The 19037-nt window shown below is 42.5% G+C and overlaps 1 protein-coding gene across 1 annotated transcript in view; it reads left to right on the top strand.

The window, feature by feature from the left end:
* The first annotated feature begins 317 nt into the window (after positions 1–317).
* ITGAV (integrin subunit alpha V) overlaps positions 318–19037 on the top strand; it is a 48325-nt gene continuing 29605 nt past the window's right edge. The window contains exons 1-4 of the mRNA XM_058027783.1: positions 318–478; positions 4593–4720; positions 17107–17198; positions 17719–17833. Coding sequence (XP_057883766.1) covers positions 324–478; positions 4593–4720; positions 17107–17198; positions 17719–17833 — 490 coding nt within the window. The 5' untranslated portion in view covers positions 318–323. The remainder of the gene's footprint in view (positions 479–4592; positions 4721–17106; positions 17199–17718; positions 17834–19037) is intronic.

Below are 19037 nucleotides of genomic sequence, written 5' to 3' on the forward strand. Positions count from 1 at the left end.
TCCAGCCTCCGGCTCGGGCAGAGATAAGAGCGGGACGCCTGGAGCGAGGGCAGCTCCGGGGCCGCAGTTCTGCGGGTGCCGGTGCCGTGCCGAGCCGGGCCGAGCCGGGCGCTCCCGGCGGAAGAGAGCGAGAGCGGCGTCCCGGGCTCGGAGCGGCCAGGGCCCGCCCCCGGCACCACATGATGCCGCCTCTCCTTCCTGCCGCCCCCGTCCCGGCCAGAAAGGGGAAGTGGCTGCGCTGCGCTCCCCGCCCCGCCGCGGGAAACGCGGGGCCGGCGCGTCCCGGCAGAGCCGCGCCCGCCGAGCAGCGCGGCCGGGCCACGATGCTGCTGCTGCCGCTGCTGCTGCTGCTGCTGGGCGCCGCGCTGGCCCCGGGCAGCGCCTTCAACCTGGACGTGGAGCGCCCGGCCGTCTACTCGGGCCCGGCGGGCAGCTACTTCGGCTTCGCCGTGGACTTCTTCGCCCCCGACCCGCTCTCGTAAGTGCGCGTCCCGTCCCGCCCCGTCCTGCCCCGTCCTGCCCCGCCGAGCCCGGAGCGGCGCTGTCCCGGCCCGGAGCCGAGAGCCGGGCGGAGGATGCGGAGCTGCCCCCGCTCCCTCTGTGGCAGGCGGGCCGGGGCGGCTCTCGGGGGGACACGGCTCTGCTGAGGCCCCGGAGCGGGATGCAGCCGGTGTCGGTGCCCAACCAGGACCGCTCCGCATCCCGGCCCCGCTGGGGCGGCTCTCGGGGTCACACGGCTCTGCTGAGGCCCCGGAGCGGGATGGAGCCGGTGTCTGTCCCCAGCAGGGACCGCTCCGCATCCCGGCCCTGCTGGAGCGGCTCTCAGAGGGACACGGCTCTGCTGAGGCCCCAGAGCGGGATGGAGCCGGTGTCCGTGCCCAACAAGGACCGCTCCGCATCCCGGCCCCGCTGGGGCGGCTCTCGGGGGGACACGGCTCTGCTGAGGCCCCGGAGCGGGGATGGAGCCGGTGTCTGTCCCCAGCAGGGACCGCTCCGCATCCCTGCCACGCTGGGGCGGCTCTGGGGCCGGGACGCCGCACCACTCCGGCGGGGCACGAACCTTGTGCTGCGGGCTTCTCTGCATAGCCCGGTCTCACGCAAATGGTGGTGGTGATAAATACGGCGTGGAAAGATGTAGTTATGGTGTTTTGGTTCCTGGAGGTGCGTGCCGTGGCGTTTCAGGAGATGTGCTGTTCTCTCCCTGAGTGTGCTTTGCGGGAGGGCTGTGTTTGAACAGTGGTGAGTCTGTGCGAGTCACCGAGGAGTCTGGAGAGGGAAAAGTTCCATGTAAGCTCTCTCTCCACGTCTGCTTCTGCTTCCTGAATGGGTTCCCGTTTCATGTTAAAGATTAGGCAGTGTGCCGTCGCTGTTGCGTTTCAGACCTTTGAATCCTCGCCTCGCTCACTCGGTGTTGCCAGAATGAATCAGGCTCTGGCTCTGAAATGCGGGCTGCAGTAACACCCAGCTTTTGTCGCTTTCCCCCCACTCCTCTCCCATCAAGATTGGAAAAGCTGCTGGCTTTCATCCTGCTGAAGGGATATTCTCTCTCCCCCCTTAATCTTTAGCTTGTGAAACTTTATAAGCAAATTATACAGCTGTTGAGCAAGTCTTTCTGCAGTACATCATCTAGCTTTGTTTGCATTTTTTTTTACTACCTACATATATCAGAAGTCATCCTGTCTTAACTTGCACATGTTGCACCATCTTTCTCTGCTATCTTAAGTCTTGGTACTAAAAGAAAAAAAGCTTCTATTTTTGTCCCGCCCTTTATTTTTAAGTCCACATGTGTGGCTGCAGAGTTATCAAGAGACTGGTAAATGGATGTAATAAACTTTCTTCCTTGCTTTCTGATAAGGAATTATGTGACACAGCTCTCCATGAAATCACTATTTGGAAGCTTTCCATTATTTTTATAAGAACTATTGACCTCCAAGTGCACTGCTGTTAAAGAAAACAGTGTGGTTGTCAGGCAGCGTGAAAAGCTTCTGTATATTTCAAAGGGAATACTCTCCTTGTTTGTTTAGGGGTTTTTTTTGTTGGTTTGTCATCACTAAAATTTTGTTTGTACCGGCTAAGCTAAACACTTTATTTTAGATTAAAGTTTGTGTTTGAACCAAGGAGCTCTGCAGCTTTCACAGGAACAGGCTCTCGTGGTGTTCAGTTTCCAGTTTATGCCTATGGACACTGATATTTTGCCTCCTGAAATAGCCAGAAATACTTGTATGCAGTGTCCAGGCATACAGGGTGTCACGTGGTTCCTATGGCTTTCTTTTTGCTTTGGTGAGCTTTTATTCATCACCTGTTTTAGAGCTTTCATTCATCACCTGTTTTATACATCAGTACCAGAGATTAACTCAGTTTCCTTGGGCTAAAGCTGTTTGGATTGCCTAGCCTGACAACAAAGGCATGCTGTTAGTTCCTGACTGCTCAGGCTGCTGTTTCACAGTCTATTTTGACCTGCTGGATGCCAAACTGAAGCATATTTAGAAGTCGAGGGTGAAAGTCCCATTCCAGGAGTGGAAGTGGTGGTGTTGTGTCAGGGTGCCTGACAAAGGGCACAGCTTTTATAGGAGAAACAAATGAAACAGCTTTCTCACACACCCTCTGCTGCACTTGATAGTCCAGGATGCACCTCCAGGACAGCCTCAGTTTCTTTGTTGCCCATGGAAATCCCTGGAAAGGCACCCCAGAGGTGCCAGAACACTCCTAGTGTTGCCCCAGCATTGGGGTGGGGTGGATGGTTCAGGATGTGATTCAGGAAATTGGCAGTACCAACGCATAGCTGGTGTATTCCCATGGAAATACAGTTTGGCCCTCTATTCCCTCTCTCCCAAAGTAGGTGGATTAGAGACTTCTAAGAATTTGGGTAATTTGCATATTATTATAAGAGCTGTGACAAAATCTGCTTGCTTGGTCTCTGATGATGAAAGTGCATTTTTTTTATTTGGGGAAAATACCTTTGTGGAGCCACAAAAATGATTCCTATATTCCTGTTTAATAAACCTCACCACAAATATTAGCCTAAGAAAAATTTAAAATATATAATTAGAATGGGAATGAATGAATCTTTTAAACAAATGCTTCATTTGGGAGACTTCTCAAAAGTCAGTGGTACAAGAGTAAAATGGGAAGTAAGCTACCACTTGTTTAATAGATTGTAATTATAATAATTGATATGTTTCTTTACTTGGCATTATGATGTTCATTTTTAGGCATTTCTGTTCTATCCAGAGAGCTGATTTTAAGTGATTAAAATGTTTCAAATTCCTGCTCTAAAAATCTAGACAGTCTAAGAATGGCAAATAAGGAAAATAAATGGCTTGCCAACTAGCCTGGATTTTCTATCAGGGTCCATGCCAGCACATTTTTAAGGTTCTGAAAATTCACACAGGTTGAAAAGTGGTAGATCTTCATGCAAACTGAGCTTTGATAAGGTGCTGCATGTTTATACCTATGCTTATCTCTTTACTGGAAAGGAGCCTGGGGACGGCTCTGAAAACCAGAGCCAGTTTGATGAGCCTGGCTTTGCCTGCCTGTAGACATTCTCCCCAACCAGTCCTGCAGCTTGTTCAGCTATGCCAGCTTCCAAACCAGAGAACTGTAGTGCCTGACAAGACTTGCTCCTGCAGGCTGCGTTCCCTCGTCAGCGGTGCCGAGGGAAGAGCCAGAGCAGGCTCACCCTGATGAAAGGAAGCACTTGATTTTGACTTCATGCTTCACACTGACTCTCTCAGCCAAGTGCTGATGTGTCAAGTGGGTCTCAGAGGTGCTGGGGCTCCTGCAGGAGCCTCATTCAGTCTGTTTGCTCCTTTGGCACTGCTGAATTTTGCCGCCTGTGCAGGAGCAGACTGCAGGCAGTTCCTGCTGGGGGGGCTCCCAGCAAGTGTCTGCAGAGGCAGGGATGCAGAAAGGCACGGCAGATGCTGATAGGGAAGTGATGAGTGAGCAGCGAGTGTGGGTGAGGATTCATCAGCATGCAGCTCTGTGGCTCGGCGTGGCTGGCACTTGGATGTTGTTTTTACCAGAGCCCTCGCTCAGGCAGGGCTGACTCATCACGTTCAGGACAAGCTGAGCTCCCAGCCCGCTGCTGCTTTGTTTGTACGTTGTTTCCATTTCTGATTGACTTCCCTGAATTACCCTTACTCACGAAATTAACAGAAATTATGCCACCTGATGGCTTTCGTAAGGTACAGAAGTGCACAATTTCCTCTTCTGCTGCGCACGTACGTGTTTTTGAAGGGAAAAAAGAATAATATGAAAGGTGTTTCCCTCATTTAAAATACAATCCTAAGAAGGCCTGGGTACTTTAAATTTGTCATATCTTTTTTCTCTCTTCGTTTGGTGATTTTTTTTTTTTTTGCATGCAGAAAAGAGAACCTCATATGAATTCCTCTAACTGAGAGTAGTTCGAGTTGGATTTAGGTTAGAGCAGGCAAGACTTCTGCCTTATGTCATAAAGTTATAACAGCTGTGCCTTAGCTGCTGAAACCTTTTAAAATATATTTAAAATATGTAATTAGAGTGGGAATAAATAAATCTTTTAAACAAGTGTTTAAAGGTTTTTTGTGTTCTGCTTCTTCTTTTTCCTGCAGGACATATCTTCTGGTGGGAGCTCCCAAAGCCAACACTAGCCAGCACAACATCGTAGAGGGAGGGCAGGTGCTCAAGTGCAGCTGGAACTCCAACAGGAACTGCCAGCCCATTGTGTTTGATGCCACAGGTGATGTGTGGGCCACTGTGGGGGAGGTGGGATGCCTCTGCTCTGATGTGGGGAAGCAGAGAGGTTTCAGGTCCCTGTGGGATTTTTTCATGCTCAGTGTGAATGTTTTTGACTGGCAGCTAGTCAAGGCTTGCTTGTGCTCTCCTTTTCCTCTCCTTTCTCTTAGAATGGCTGTCCCTGGTATGTGCTGAAAGCCTGAGTGAGCAAACATTATTCTTCTTGTGTTGTAACCTATTTATATTTCTCCTCTGTACTTTCCAGCAACCCTAAAACATTTGGCAACCTAGTTCCCAATGAACCCTGAGGGGTTTTCTTCCCATTAAGAACATGTCATATGAGGAAAGATGCTTTTCAATATCAGCAAAGGTGGTTTAGGCAGAAATACCCAAAAGTTTCATCTGAAAACAGGAATTTGGCCTAAAAACTGTGAAAAATATATTTTTAAATTTTTTCCCTTCATATATACCTCCACAGTGTTTGTGGTTTCTGTGATAGCAGCACTGAGGTCATAGGCACTCCTTACCCATCGCTGAAGCACATTTAAACAGCTGAGCAGCAGCAGTGTGGACATGAAACATTTCAGTCATTCCTCATGCTCTGGTGCACACAGTGATTTCCACAGGCTGTGGCAGGTCATGGGAGCGCTCTGCATGTGCTTTTCTGCTCCAGCCCCTCGCTGCTGAATCCTGTTTTCCACAGCGTGTTTCAGGGCAGCGGAAAAACCTCCCCATGGCACGGCAGGGGATTAGCAAGACCCGTGTGGAAAGGCAGAGGAAACACCTGTGCCTGGAAGGTCTGCTTGGTTGTAATTCATTCTTGCCCCTGCCAGTATTTTGACTTGGCAGCCTAAAAATTGCTAGATTGATGCAGCCTTTTTAAATAGTGTGCAATAGAGTGGAGAAGCCCTTCTTCCAATTCCACAGTCAATATATGCCACAAAATGTTGTTGCTGTTCAGATTTCTGAAATCTTCATATCTTTTTGTGAAAGCTATTATGTCACCAGTTTCCTTGCAAAAAACAAAAAGGAAAACAATGTATGCAATGGCACCCACAAACCCCAAGTCATTATCATTCTTTCACTCATTTATCATTCTCTCATATCGTTCTATGGGAGCATATCTGTCAGATTACTAAAAATCTCTAATAAGCTGCAAAGTCTGACTTTTTTTTCTGCATCAGTGTCTAGGCAGCAAAATCAGATTACAACTGCCTTCTTTTTGTTGTTGTTCTCTGGGCTTATTGTTTACTAGAATACAAGTGTGCTTTTTGTTACTTTGGATACTTTTAAGAAAGAATGTCCCTAGTTAATAATCATCATTAATATCATTGTATGTAGGTTCTAAACACATCTTCTAATGGGAACTACAGTGTATTTATGAGTTTATACCATGATCATTTGCAGTTCCATGTGCCAGGTGGAGTTGATAGAGGCCACACTGCTTTCCTGCATGTCTGTGCTTAAGGGACGTGCTCCTGGGCAAACAGACAGTGTTTTGCTTGTCATTTTCCTGTAAGGTACAGCCATGTTAATTGCTTGAAATTTAACAGTAAAAATAGCAGGTCATGAAGGCTTAAGAGGATTTCTTTCAGGCAGGCTTTAACTCACTCCAGCTTTGAGGCAATGAATGGGGGAATAATGCATTTGTCAATTATTATCCTGGTGAAAAGGGGCATTGTATTTCAGCTTGATAAAATAATGAATGCCCTGAGACAAGAAAAGAAAATGTCTTTTTCTTTGTGCATAGCACAATGCTCGATTCCCTGTGTTCTGGTGACAAAGTCAGTGCCAGCACTGGGAGCTGCTGCTCCTGCCTGCCCCAGCCTCTGCCTTGTTAGGGAACAGGGATTAGGGAAGGCTCCTGGCCCACTTTGGGAAACGGAAGTGGAAGATCTGACCACTGACTTGTGGTGCTGATGCAAAGGGGCTTTTTGTGGATGACTAAATGCAGCCTCTGCAGGAATCCAGGCTCATCCAGCTCTGCTCATCATTTGTGCAATACCATCTGTAACTCCAGAGGTATTGCTTAGCCCTGACATACCAGGCAGATTTTTTTATTCCCTCCCAGATTCACTGGAAACACCAGGATGTGCATCATTACTTAGATGCGTTTCTTCAGAATTATTTTCTAATTGCTTACAGCCAGTGAGGAATCTGATCTGTGAAAATAATGAGAATGCTTGTCCTTGTGGCTTTCCTCTGTTTGCCTGACAATGCCAAACTCTGTATGTGGAGCTGGATGCCCTGTAATTAACAGGAGTCGTGACCCTGTTCCTGCTCCTGCTCCTTCTGCCAGGTAGCACAGCTGGAAATGCCAGAGCAGGCCAGAGGGAATGTGGCAAGGGAATGGAGGAATTGTTCTGACTGTGTAGGGTTGGTTTTTTTCCCTATTTTACATGACAAATAAATATGAGGCTAGGGGTTTACAGAGGTCCAGCAAGCAGGGTTTCTTCCTCTATATGTTGTTCTATTACTATTAATTGGAGCAATTTCCTCTTAAACATTCCTTGGTTTTTTATTTAAGCTTTTCTACAGCTTTATGGGTTCATTTCTCTTCCCCATCTGTACAAAGGCCATGCTGAGCTCACTGGCTGGACAGGGCTGGGGTTTATTTTCTAGCTCTTGCTTTTGGCTTTAACATCATATTTGCAGACCAGTGTGGCCATTTATGTGATCAAATGCCACAGCTCTTCTGTAGCCCAGGAGGGAAGGTACCAGCTCCTGAGAATAACCTTTGGAAGAGCTGTTCCAGCCCTGGAGTTCAGCAGGATTGCTTGCTCACTTGCACTTACCCTCACCCCAGCTGCCCTGGAGGAAGGTGATAAGTCACTGAGCTGATGGTTCCTGTACTACAGAATTTACTGCTTTGTGTTTTCTTTCCTGTGGGGGAACACTCAGCTCTGTCAGGAGTAGGAGTCCATTTGTGCAATGTCATTTATGTAGCTCTCATGCTGAAATTACCTGTATTTCCCTCCTTTTAATATTTTCTTTTTCACCCTTCCCATCAGCCTGTAACATCAAAACCAAAATCAAACCAAAGCAGTTGGTCATAATTTTTAAACCTCTGGCTAAAAAGCAATGTTCTTCCACAGCATATTTTCTCATTTAAAACAGCAATATATTTCATGCAATCACTGAATGGTTTGGGTTCAAAGGGACCTTAAACATGATGTAATTCCCACCTCCTGCCATGGGCAGGGAGAATTCGTGGAAGGGAATCTCCCCTTGTCCTGGATCTCTCAGCCCAGTGAAATTCACTGGAGAATATGCTCTCTGTGTTTCTGTGCACGTTACACTAATTGCTTTTGACATTCTGGTATATATGGTGGCTTTGGAAGGCAAAATGTTTATATGGCACATTAACACTTCCCAAATGCAACGATGCCTTTGCTGTGGGGCTGCTCAGCCTTTCAGCAGTGACATCAGTTGGCTTTGATTTAACGCAGTTGTGGCTGTGTGAAAGTGGCATAGCAGACGTGTGTGGTGGAGCCTGCCCTGGAGTTCAGGGTGCACGTGGCTCTGCTGGGCTAGAAATTAAAAAATAGATTTTCTAATGTCACCAGGCAAGTGTTTCAGGCTGGCTTCTGCCCTTAGGAGCACCTCAGAGTAGTAGGTTAAGAAGGAGCAAGCGCCACAGCAAGCATCCTAACCTGCACACCCTGTTGGTTCTATTGCAAAACTGAAATATGAAGCAGTGCTGCTGTTCATTTAACAGGTTATCCTGCAAGTCTAGGTAGAAACAGGGCTGATTTAAATACCTTTTTAACCCTATTCCTGTTTACCTTGTTAATTCAGCAGTGAAGATGCCTCTTTCACAAAACTAAAATTTTTGGCCTTGGTTTTCTTCTCTATCTTGACTTTTTTTGACAAGTGACAAAGCATGACCACAGTTTCAATTCAATTGCTATGTGAAATACTTGGAATTTTTCCCTTCTGTCCCAGTTAACTTTCAGACTTTCAGAATGTGTAGAAGGCCCTATTTTTTCAGGACAAGCACTGAAGGGAAATTTATATTCTCAAGATAGCATATTCTTCAAGATTTTCATCAACACAAGCAATGATAATAAATCCTTTCCTCTCTGCAAGATCTTTTACATTCAAATTAACCAAAATCACGGGTTGTAGCTCAAGATAAATATTGATCTTCATTCATTCTTATCTGTTCTCCACACTGGATAATGTTGTGATTGAAAATTTAGGTAATTTTTTGTTTAAATCCATCAAAATAGGGGAATGCTCTGAATTTTGTGAAGAAGTATCTGGGGAAGCAAATAGTGGAAAAACTGCTTTTACACCTGGCTGAGCCCTTTCCACCAGACTGACCAGAGATGTGGTTCCTCTTAGAAAGTTTAACACTTGGCTTTCTCTGCCAGCTGCTCAGCAGCTTTTTCCAGGAAAAACATATTTCTTGTGGGTAAACCCTGAAGGGAAGGCACTTAATAAGCAGCCCATTTTCTGTTTCTGATCAGTTCTGTGGCCAAGGTCCAAACCCATTTGTTTTAAAGCTGTATCACTCTCCATCTCCTTTTTTCATCTCCACAACCTTCACAGCAAATTTTTCATGGACAGTACCAGATATTGCCAATAATGTTTCCATAGTCTTCCTCAGGAAAAAGATTCCTGGAAAGTTAAAGGGTATTGCACAAGTGAAATTTACTTTTTGTAGTTGTTCATTTTCTGTGTAGAAAAGTAAACACATTTTTTTCTGTGCAACAGGAGGCTCAGAAGTTCACTGAGCCAGACAACAAATCCAGCGAACAGAGGGGCAGCCAAATGTGCTTTTTAGGAAAATCAACACATCATCTTTATGTTTTTACTTCTGTGTTTTACAGTTAGTCATGCATGGAATGGCAGGGTTGATACACTTAGCTAACTGTCTAAATAAGTGCCTCCATTATTTGCCCCTGGAGTTTTAGAGGATCATTTTGAGTTTTGATTTCAACAAACAAAAAATTATTCAGAGACCCATGTAACCAGTTGAAGTTAATCAGGCTACACATGTAGCAAATTAATATAAATCAAAAGTTTCCTATGTGCTTGCTTTCCAAAAAGAAACGATCTTCTTAATTATTTATATAATTTTATTTTTCTTATTAGGGTCCTAGCTTGTCATCAGTCAAGAAGAGTGGGAAATTGTTTGGTAGAAATAGCATTTCCTCATGTGTCTATGGCTTTTCATGAAAGTTTGACCAAATTATTTTGTTACCTGCTGCTATTTTAAAAATGAAAATTTAAAAATTTAATTAGAAATGTATCTGCTGCAGTACAAGATGCTTAAAACTGTAGCATGTCTTTATGTCAGCACCAGAAAGTGCAGTCCTGACACTTCCCCAAGAGCTGCTGCATTTTGAATCATCTGATGAAATGCAGACAGCTCTACGAACTGCTACGAAGGAAAATATGCTCATAAAAACCAATTTGAGCTTCTATGCTAATGAATTGCAGATTTCTTGAGCAGATTCAGTGTTCAGCCCAGGAAGATTTGCTTGTTCAGACAATGGATTGTTTTGCTTTTCCGAGACCTGTGGTAAACCAGGGATGCGCGGCTGAGTGGTCATTCCTTCTCCTGGGGAAATCTTTCCCTGCTGCTTTCATTCTCTGCAGCACAGCTCAAAATTCAGGACTGGGGAGCCTTGCAGAGCCTGTTGAATACCAGAATCTAGGAGTATATCAAGTGTGTGGTGTGTTTTTGCTGCTTTGGGAAAAGAATTCAGCGTGGCCTCTGCCTGGAGAAAGTTTTAGCACTGATCCTCGTACTGTCCCTCCTCTCCCCCCTTCCCATGTTTTGATGCAACAAAGAAATTTTAGAGAAATTGTTCGTTCTTAAATGCTTCTGGATACAATTCTTTGGAGACTGGATATTTTGTTTTGTGCTAAAAGAGGAGAAGGAGACTTTACAAAGGAAATGCCCTTGTAAAGAACTCTCCTGATTACTCCTTACATTTGCAGATTTGTTTTTTTTTTTTCTATCCCCTGAGTGGGTGATCCAAGACAATAGGAGGCTTTGTTTGGAAGCCTAAGCCACCAGTTTGGCATGGCTGGATCTATCTGTGACCTATTTACTTGAAGTGGGTATTTTAAGTGCCTCAGGCAGCTTTGAGCTGTAGCACTGCCCCGGGTAAGATCTGCTGATGAAATTATGGCTGCAGTGGGTGCCCTGAGCTTACATTTCCCTCCTGGAGATTTTGATCATTTGTGCAAAACAGTCAATTGTTCAGAACTCCATCACTTCCACTTACAAAATAAGGAAGTGTGGGATAGGTCAGTGTTCTTTGAAAATAGCTTGTTCTAACAAGTGCTGCTTTATTTTTGGCTGATTGCTTTATTGGTATCACCACGGAATCCACAGGGGAATTTCAATCCCAGAGGCCATTGATTTCATCAACAGTACAGCAAATAAATAAATCTTGTGAAGACCATGCATTGATTTGGAGTGAAATTGATTGATTTTCATCTGGCTAAATCTCTCATCAGCTCAGTCCCTCTGAATTTGGTTGTTATCCTTTTCCCTGCGCTGGGTGGCTGGAGCGTGCCTTGGGATCCGGGCGCTGCTCTGGATGCAGGGGAGAGCAGCAGGACCTATGGAAACTCCTCCCCACGCTGTTAGAGCTGACAGCAGAGAGCTGCTCATGCTTTAGTGATTAGGTAGAGTCCTGCCTGAACACTGTTGGCTCTGTCTGGATGTGGCTGGCTCGCAGGGGGATGACGGCTTGGAACAAAAAGGCGGCTCACTTCTGTTAGGCGAGGGAAAAGATGCTTTTGTTCCAGCACTGCCCGGGGGAAAACGTGGGATTCATACCCCAGGAGAGGGAAGGGGATAGTGGGAAGGTCTCTATTCCCCTCTGCCTGAGTCACTGCGAAACACAGTGGATAAACCAAGGTTGCTAAAGCATCAGCTGCTTCCCAGCGTGGGGAGTTCCGAGGGAAGATGAGCTCGGGTTCGCTTGCTCCTGCTGCATCAACTGGGGCTGAAATCGCTCAGATTTTGCTTGTAATGATAGATGGAAGATACTTGACACTGCATAGACCTCCTATTATTAAAAGAGGGCTTTTGCATATTTTATAGCTTTGTCTTTCTTTTGGCTAGCTGCACAGTTTCCCTTCACCTAGAAGGGCAAATTCGTTTCCGTGAAGTCAGCATAGTTACAAAGAGGTTTATTTTAAGGAGAGGTCTGTGAATTGGATGGCTATTTACATTTTACAACTTCTTAAGTGTTTTTAGTGTGATGGCACTGAACCAGGTTGCATCAGTTCAGTGCCTCTTGACTCATGATTATCTCCGATAAGTCTGTCTGAAGATGGGGGTAAATGTTTTAGTTCAGTTTGTTCATTACCATAAAAACAGGCGGGCTGCAAGTTACAACTGGATCCACTTACTCAACAGCAGGACTTTCCTAGTAACTCCTTTGTTCCTGTAACTGATAATATTCACCTTGGGAAAAGAAGGTGCCAGCAATCCAAATGTGATAGTTTAAAGAAATGCATCACTGGAAAAAAAGTGGTCTTTTTATTATATTTGGAAGATGGATTTCTTTTCGTTTTCTGTAATTTCTACCCATCATCTCTCCACATTAATTTTCATTTTTCAGTTCAAATTCTATGAAATTTGGTAAAGAGACAGTGCTCCATTGGTCCACCAGCAACACACCTTTTTTTCTTTTTTTGTTTTGTTTTAATTTTAATTCTGTTCTTGCCCTGACTACCCTATCCCTCCCCCTAGAAAGTACCTTGTGAGACACAGCACTGTTGACTTGACATGTCAGCCCTTTTTCCCTATGGAAAGAGTCATGTAAAATCATCATGCGATGCCTGCTACAATCAGAAGGAGCAAAGGAAAGACCAGGGCAGAAGCTGCATTTACAAATAGGAAATAATACCCCATGGCCATATGACATAACCCTGGAATTAATGACCCATCAAGTACAAGTCCCTGTAGCAGTTGCATTTTAGTCTGACAAACGGCATTGCATAAAAACTCTGGATGTTTTCTGGAATAAATCTAGTCAGAATATAGTTTGTCCTGCCTAGATATATTTGTTTGAATGGCTTTTTAAAGGCTTTTTCAAGGCAAGGTTGGATGGAGCTCTGTGCAACCTCTGGAAGGTGTCCCTGCCCATGGCAGAGGGGTTGGAACAAGATGACCTTTAAGGTCCCTTCAAACCCAAACTCTTCTGTGATTTTATGATTAAAATGTACATCATTGGCTTAAAGAAATGTGTAGGGTATTTTTTGAATAATCTGAAATTTTAGGAGTACAAGAAAAAGCTATAAGAAATACAATAAGGCTACGGGAACCCTTGTAGTAGTAAGGCTGATTATAATACATCAAAGCATTGGGCTGGATTTATAAATCCCTGGATGCTTAAATCCTACCTGTAATACAGTTTGGTTCATTTAAGGTGGGAACTGTTTTTTGGGTTTATTATATATATATATATATATGTGTGTGTGTGTGTGTTGTATATATATATATATATATATATATATATATATAAAACTACCACTAAAAGTTATACAAAGATAAAATAATAATCAATTCAGGCTCTTCTTTGCAATAAAACACAGAAGTGTTTTATTGCAAGGTCAGTGTTTTATTGCAAATGCTGAAGTCAGCCCTGTACCTTCCCATGACACATCTTACTTTATGGTATAAAGTAGCTCAATATTTAACTGTGGTTAAAGCTGCTTCAGTGAGAGCTCACATTTAAGTGTTTTAATGTTTGTTTTTCCCATCATGAAGTAAAAACTCAAATGGTTTCTTGTTTAAAGTGAGGGGATTTTTGTTGAGTGGGTGTTTTCCAGAATTCCTCATAAAAGTAGTTTCTCTTTGGATCTGAGAGAAAAGCTTATAATCTATTTCAGTTTTTCCTGGGGAGAATTCTGAGTGAGTATAGGTAAAAAAAAGTTTTCTTCTCTAATGGAGAGTTAACATCAGATTTAGCCTTTATCAATTTTTCATCTGAGACTTCTGTCAGTGTTTCCAATGTACATATTTTTCCACTTGATCTAGATCTTGTGTCCTCATGCACTTTCCAATGTTGCAGCCATTCTTAAGCTGAACTCAAGGCTCTCTCCTTAAGACTCCCTCACTTAAAGCTCTAAAGAACCTAAAGAAGCTTTGAATATAAGAAAAACTCAATCTAAGGCATCATAGCCTTGTAGCACATCTTGGTTTGTTATGTTTGCACTGACACTGGGCAACTTGACTGAGATGTTTGCAGCAAGTTTCTACAATAGAGGTGCTATAAATAACTAAAATGCAGCTTGCCAAATTGCCTCATGGAACACATTTTTCCGTGGGGTGGTGGGGTTTTGTAAGAATTCTTCATTTGTTGTTCAGGCCTTCAGAAATGACGCTGCTGGCTTCTGAAGTCATGACATCTGGCACATAAACTCCATTTGGCACACAATTATCTCTGTGGTCATGTTCGTTTGCTTTCCGCTTTGGGGATTTGGGGTTTTTGTGTGCCAGCTTCTGGTTGTATCTGAAAGCACAGAGATTTCTAATATTATCATCCTCAATTTAGAGCTGAATCAGGGCTTTTTTAATACTGTAAAAAATATTTTTGTCCCTTAAACACCAAGGGAGATGCTGTCCTGGACACTGATCCTTCTTGGCAGCTGAAGGGTGCACAGGGAAAGGGCAGAGAGGAGCAGTTCTGGCAGCCTGTGCTGGTTGTTCTGCTGGCTCCCCCCTTCTCCAGAGCAGTCAGCATAGACCGTGGGCAGGTGGCACCAGTAACCAGGACTTGGCTTACTTTTTATTGTATTTTTTTATTCTTATTATTCAGCCCAGACTTCAAGGAACTAATTTACTTGATAGTTGAGATAAAATCAGGTTGATAATGCAGAATGGCTGCTTAATCCCTATTACAACACAGCCTTTCCTTCTACTTCTTGCTTGTTGTTTTAAACTTAAGAGGGAGGTTTGCATCCTAGACACTTTTATAGTACCTAGGACAATAGGATTCTGCTTTATATTATGGAGCTGCTGTGCCAGCTTTCATTTTTGCCATGCATACATAGTGCTGTATAAGTATCTAACAGAAAAGTATAAAATGCCACTCTGCAACTATCCCCAGGTTTAGCACTGTTTAAAGCTGTGTTTGGCAAGTAGAGCTGAGACATTTCTTTGCATTCAAGAGTGGCTGGACAAGTAGAGGGCAGAAGCCAAATCTCTATTTCCAGGCTACGTAACCCAGGGTGTGGTTAAAAGATGAATTAACCACTTTTAAATCCCTGTTGGTGTCAAAAAGGATATAATTCCCAGCCTTGTGTTGCTGTGCTCTCCCCAGAAGCTTAGCACTGCTCCCCTCCCCATGCAGCCAGCTGGGTTGGAACCTCATCCTGCTGAATCCTTTTTTAGGAGGGTTCATTCTTAGGTGGGCCATGATGTGAGCAGGGGAGTAGTGCCAAGAGAGACACGGGCAGCAGGAATGAACCTGGGGACAGGAGCAAATGGGAACTGCTGCCCCTTTGGGTGGCAGCTTCATCTGAAACTCACCCTGTCATGCCTTTGAGCAAAACTATCTGTGGGTGGATATCCATAGTTAAAGACAAGTAACAATAGATAGTTCCCTATTTGGAAAACATCCTGATTTGGTTTTGTTCCTCTGTGCCATTAAAATCCAAGCTACATTTTAACCTGTGCAAGGGTGAGAGTATAAAGGTTCAATGTACATGATTCTGTGCAGATGTGCTGACTACCAACAATTATTTATGTTCAATGTACATAAATCTGTGCAGATGTGCTGACTCTTCAAGCCTTTAGCACCAGCCCAGTAAGAGATGGAGGGGAGGTGACAGAGGGAGGTGGAGTTTGAGTCCCCTTTGATGACATTAGAAAAAACCACAATAGTTCTCTGTGTTGCAATGTGCTTGGCATTGGTTTCTGTGTAGCTCTAATCTGAGAGCAAAAATAGTCCAGATACTTGCTTGCTTTGGCTGAGTCGGCAGATTAAAATCTCTTTTGTCTCTTCCCTGGGACTTTCCTGAAGGAAGTAACACAATCTCTGCAGACAAAGCATTCTTTACAAGGTGTAGAACAAGCAGGGAAATTCTGGTTCAAGTGGCCACAGTCTCTGATTCATAGCAGGGCTGGGTTTGGGGATCCCCTGGCACTCTGCAAGTGATGTGTGGCTGCTGCCTCATAAATTCCTGTAGGTTTGGGCTCTCTAAACCAGCCAGTTAGGGAACTTTGAGCAAAGGTATGTTTTCCAAAGTGTTACATCGATTTTCTCGTTATGCTGGCAAAGTTTCCCTCATTTTGCCAATGGAAGTACACAAGAAACACCAAATAATTCTATTATTTTATATACATATATACACACGATTATTATTTATTATTACATTATTTGCTAAATGTTTTATATTATAATGATATATGATATATGATATATAATATATAATATGTAATATATAATATGCAATATATAATATATAATATACAATATACAATATATAATATACAATGTAATATAAAATATAATATTCAAAAACATCAATATCTATAATAAATATTATATTATATTATATTATATTATATTATATTATATTATATTATATTATATTATATTATATTATATTATATTATATTATATTATATTGTATTATATTATACTATATTATATTTGTTATATTATACTACACTATATTTATTATATTTATTATATATTATATAAATAATAGTAAAATGCAATAAATATTATATATTATTATATAACTTGCTGAATATATATTTGCTATATATTTTCTATTATTATGTTAGCACTCACACCTGCATAAGTACTACTTGTTTCTACCAGCCAGCATCATGGGACAGACACCACTGCAAATTACCCAGTCTTTACTTTGCTCTCTTTCCCCATATCTTTTAAGCTTGCAAATTTCCTGCTTTGTGCATTGCAGTGACACTCAGAATAGAGATGTTAGCACTTGGTGGAATTAGGAGAAGGATCTCATTCCTGATTCTAGCCAAAGCTCACATGATTTAATGGAGGCAATGTTTCTTTTAGAGGCATCAGAACTAACAGGGCTTTGGCTCTGCTCCTTGAGCAGTGCTGTAATCTGCTTGGAAGCCAAATATCTCAGCTATGAGATATTTACTGTGTGGCTGTCAAACATGCTATAAACTTTGAGCTCCTACAACTAATCAGCATTGTACCAATGCTCTGTGTGCAAAAATAGCTGCTTTGGGCCCTTGATGTAAAAAAATACTAATAAATCATTTTTAAAGCCTGTTTCCATCAAAGTGTGATATTCTCCAATGTTGCTGGTTTTCTCTGTATGCATCAAAACCAATGGCTTATTGTGGTTTTTTGGGTTTGTTTTTCATTTTTACTGCACAGGTTCCTGTGAAATTATGCTTCTTTTTTCTTTTCTTTGTAGGTAACAGAGACTTTGCTCCTGGTGATCCATTGGAATTTAAGTCTCATCAGTGGTTTGGAGCCTCTGTGAGATCCCAAAATGATAAAATCCTGGTAGGTCTTTGATGCCCTTCAGATGCATCAGTACTGAGATATTGCAGTGGAAGAAAATGCGAAGAGATCCACAAAACTTAGAATTTAAACATTTTAAATTTAAATCCCACATTTTAAATTTAAAATCCCACTAATCAGCATGGATTGTCTTTTCTTCAGAATTTCTTAGCTAGGCTTTACTTAACTCCTTATAAACAAAGCTGGGAGCATTTTTTCTAGTTTTAAGGAAAGTAGTAAGATTAGTTTGATGAAGTTAGAATGATAAACGCATCAAGCCGTTGCTTTAAGAAAATATTATTTCTAAAATTCTTAATATAAATTAGCTATTTATAAAATACAAACTGATCATAATTCTGCCCCACTGCTGATAGTATAAATATCCTCTAATAACACAAGATACATCTGCTAGGGTGTTTTTTGTTGCTTTTCTGTAGACAATTGGAATTTCATTGTATTATTTGATACCCACCAGTATTCTGAAGAGGAGTTTGTTTCCCCACTGTTGTGTGCTCTTCCCTAGGCCTGTGCCCCACTGTACCACTGGAGAACTGAAACAAAACAAGAGAGAGAGCCTGTAGGAACTTGTTACCTGCTTGCTGGGTCCAAATTTGTGGAATATGCTCCCTGCAGGTCAAGTAAGTGTAGGGCTCTTGGGTTGCTTTTCTGTTTGGAATTCCTCTTGTGTCACATTTTTTGTACATTTTGGAATGAAATGTTTTGCAGTTATTTCTCTGCTCCATGTATAGCAATTAGAACAAAACTTAAAAACTAGATCCAGACATCTGAATTCTTCTCCAGTTGAGGCCCATGATGCAGACCTTGTTTGCTCTATTGTAGGCCAGAGGAAAATCTTAGGTCCGAGGATCATTGGGCTTGAGGACTTCTGCTGTTGGAGGGACCAATTCTGTAGTAATCACTCAAGCAAAATTATGTAGCAAGTGCTTTTCCAAAAAACAACTCTGGAATTCCTATGAAACTGAAGTATTTTATCATTATTCAAGTACATTAAGGTGCCAGCTCATTTTAGAAGACAAGGTTTTGCCAAAATATGTTCTGATGTCCCTGTGTACATACAGATGTAGTAATGCATTGTTTAAAGTATATTACCTGTTGAACATTTGGACTCCCATTTTCCAAATGCTTTGCATTTATTTCCTCTAGTTGGGCTGATAGATTATTTAGAAGTATATAACCTAAAACTTGAATGTTGAAGTTAGGATTGACTTTTTATTTGCTGAAAATCATTTGTGAACAGCAGGAGTAAAATCCAGCCTGTTCCAACATAACAAGAAGTTAAATAATAAGTATTAAATTAAATCATGCTAGTTACAGAGTCACACTTTCAGATAAGGGGCTCCCAGCATTTCTATTCTGAAGTCCTATAATCCTACAATTGATTCAGCCATAACAATTCTTGCTGACGTGAGTCTCAGTATGGAGATATTTTTTCAGCCAGGTGTGTTCTTTTTGTTTTAAGCCAATTCAGCTTTCTTTTCCTTGCCAAAAGTAAAACTTATCCCCTCCATTCCAAATATCTTATTTCCTGAATAGAAATTGCAAATATATTTTCCCCAAGACTTTCGAAGATTGAATATAAAGGAACATGGTGTTGCTGTTTGCTTTGAGTGTGCTAGGCTAGAACATGTGCTGATGTTACATGTCTGTTAGGCCAGCCCTAAAGTTGTTACAGCATTTGGGTGGGAGTTTTTGATAAAGAGAAAATACTGATTAAGGAGAAAAGTATTCCAAGGTTCAAGTTTAGGAGTGCAAGTTTACATAGGGAGTTGCATTGTAAAGTATCTGCAGTACTGCAGCTGATGGAGTACTGATAAAGAGAAA

Source organism: Melospiza georgiana, chromosome 7, assembly GCF_028018845.1.
Source record: "Melospiza georgiana isolate bMelGeo1 chromosome 7, bMelGeo1.pri, whole genome shotgun sequence".
NCBI lineage: Eukaryota > Metazoa > Chordata > Aves > Passeriformes > Passerellidae > Melospiza > Melospiza georgiana.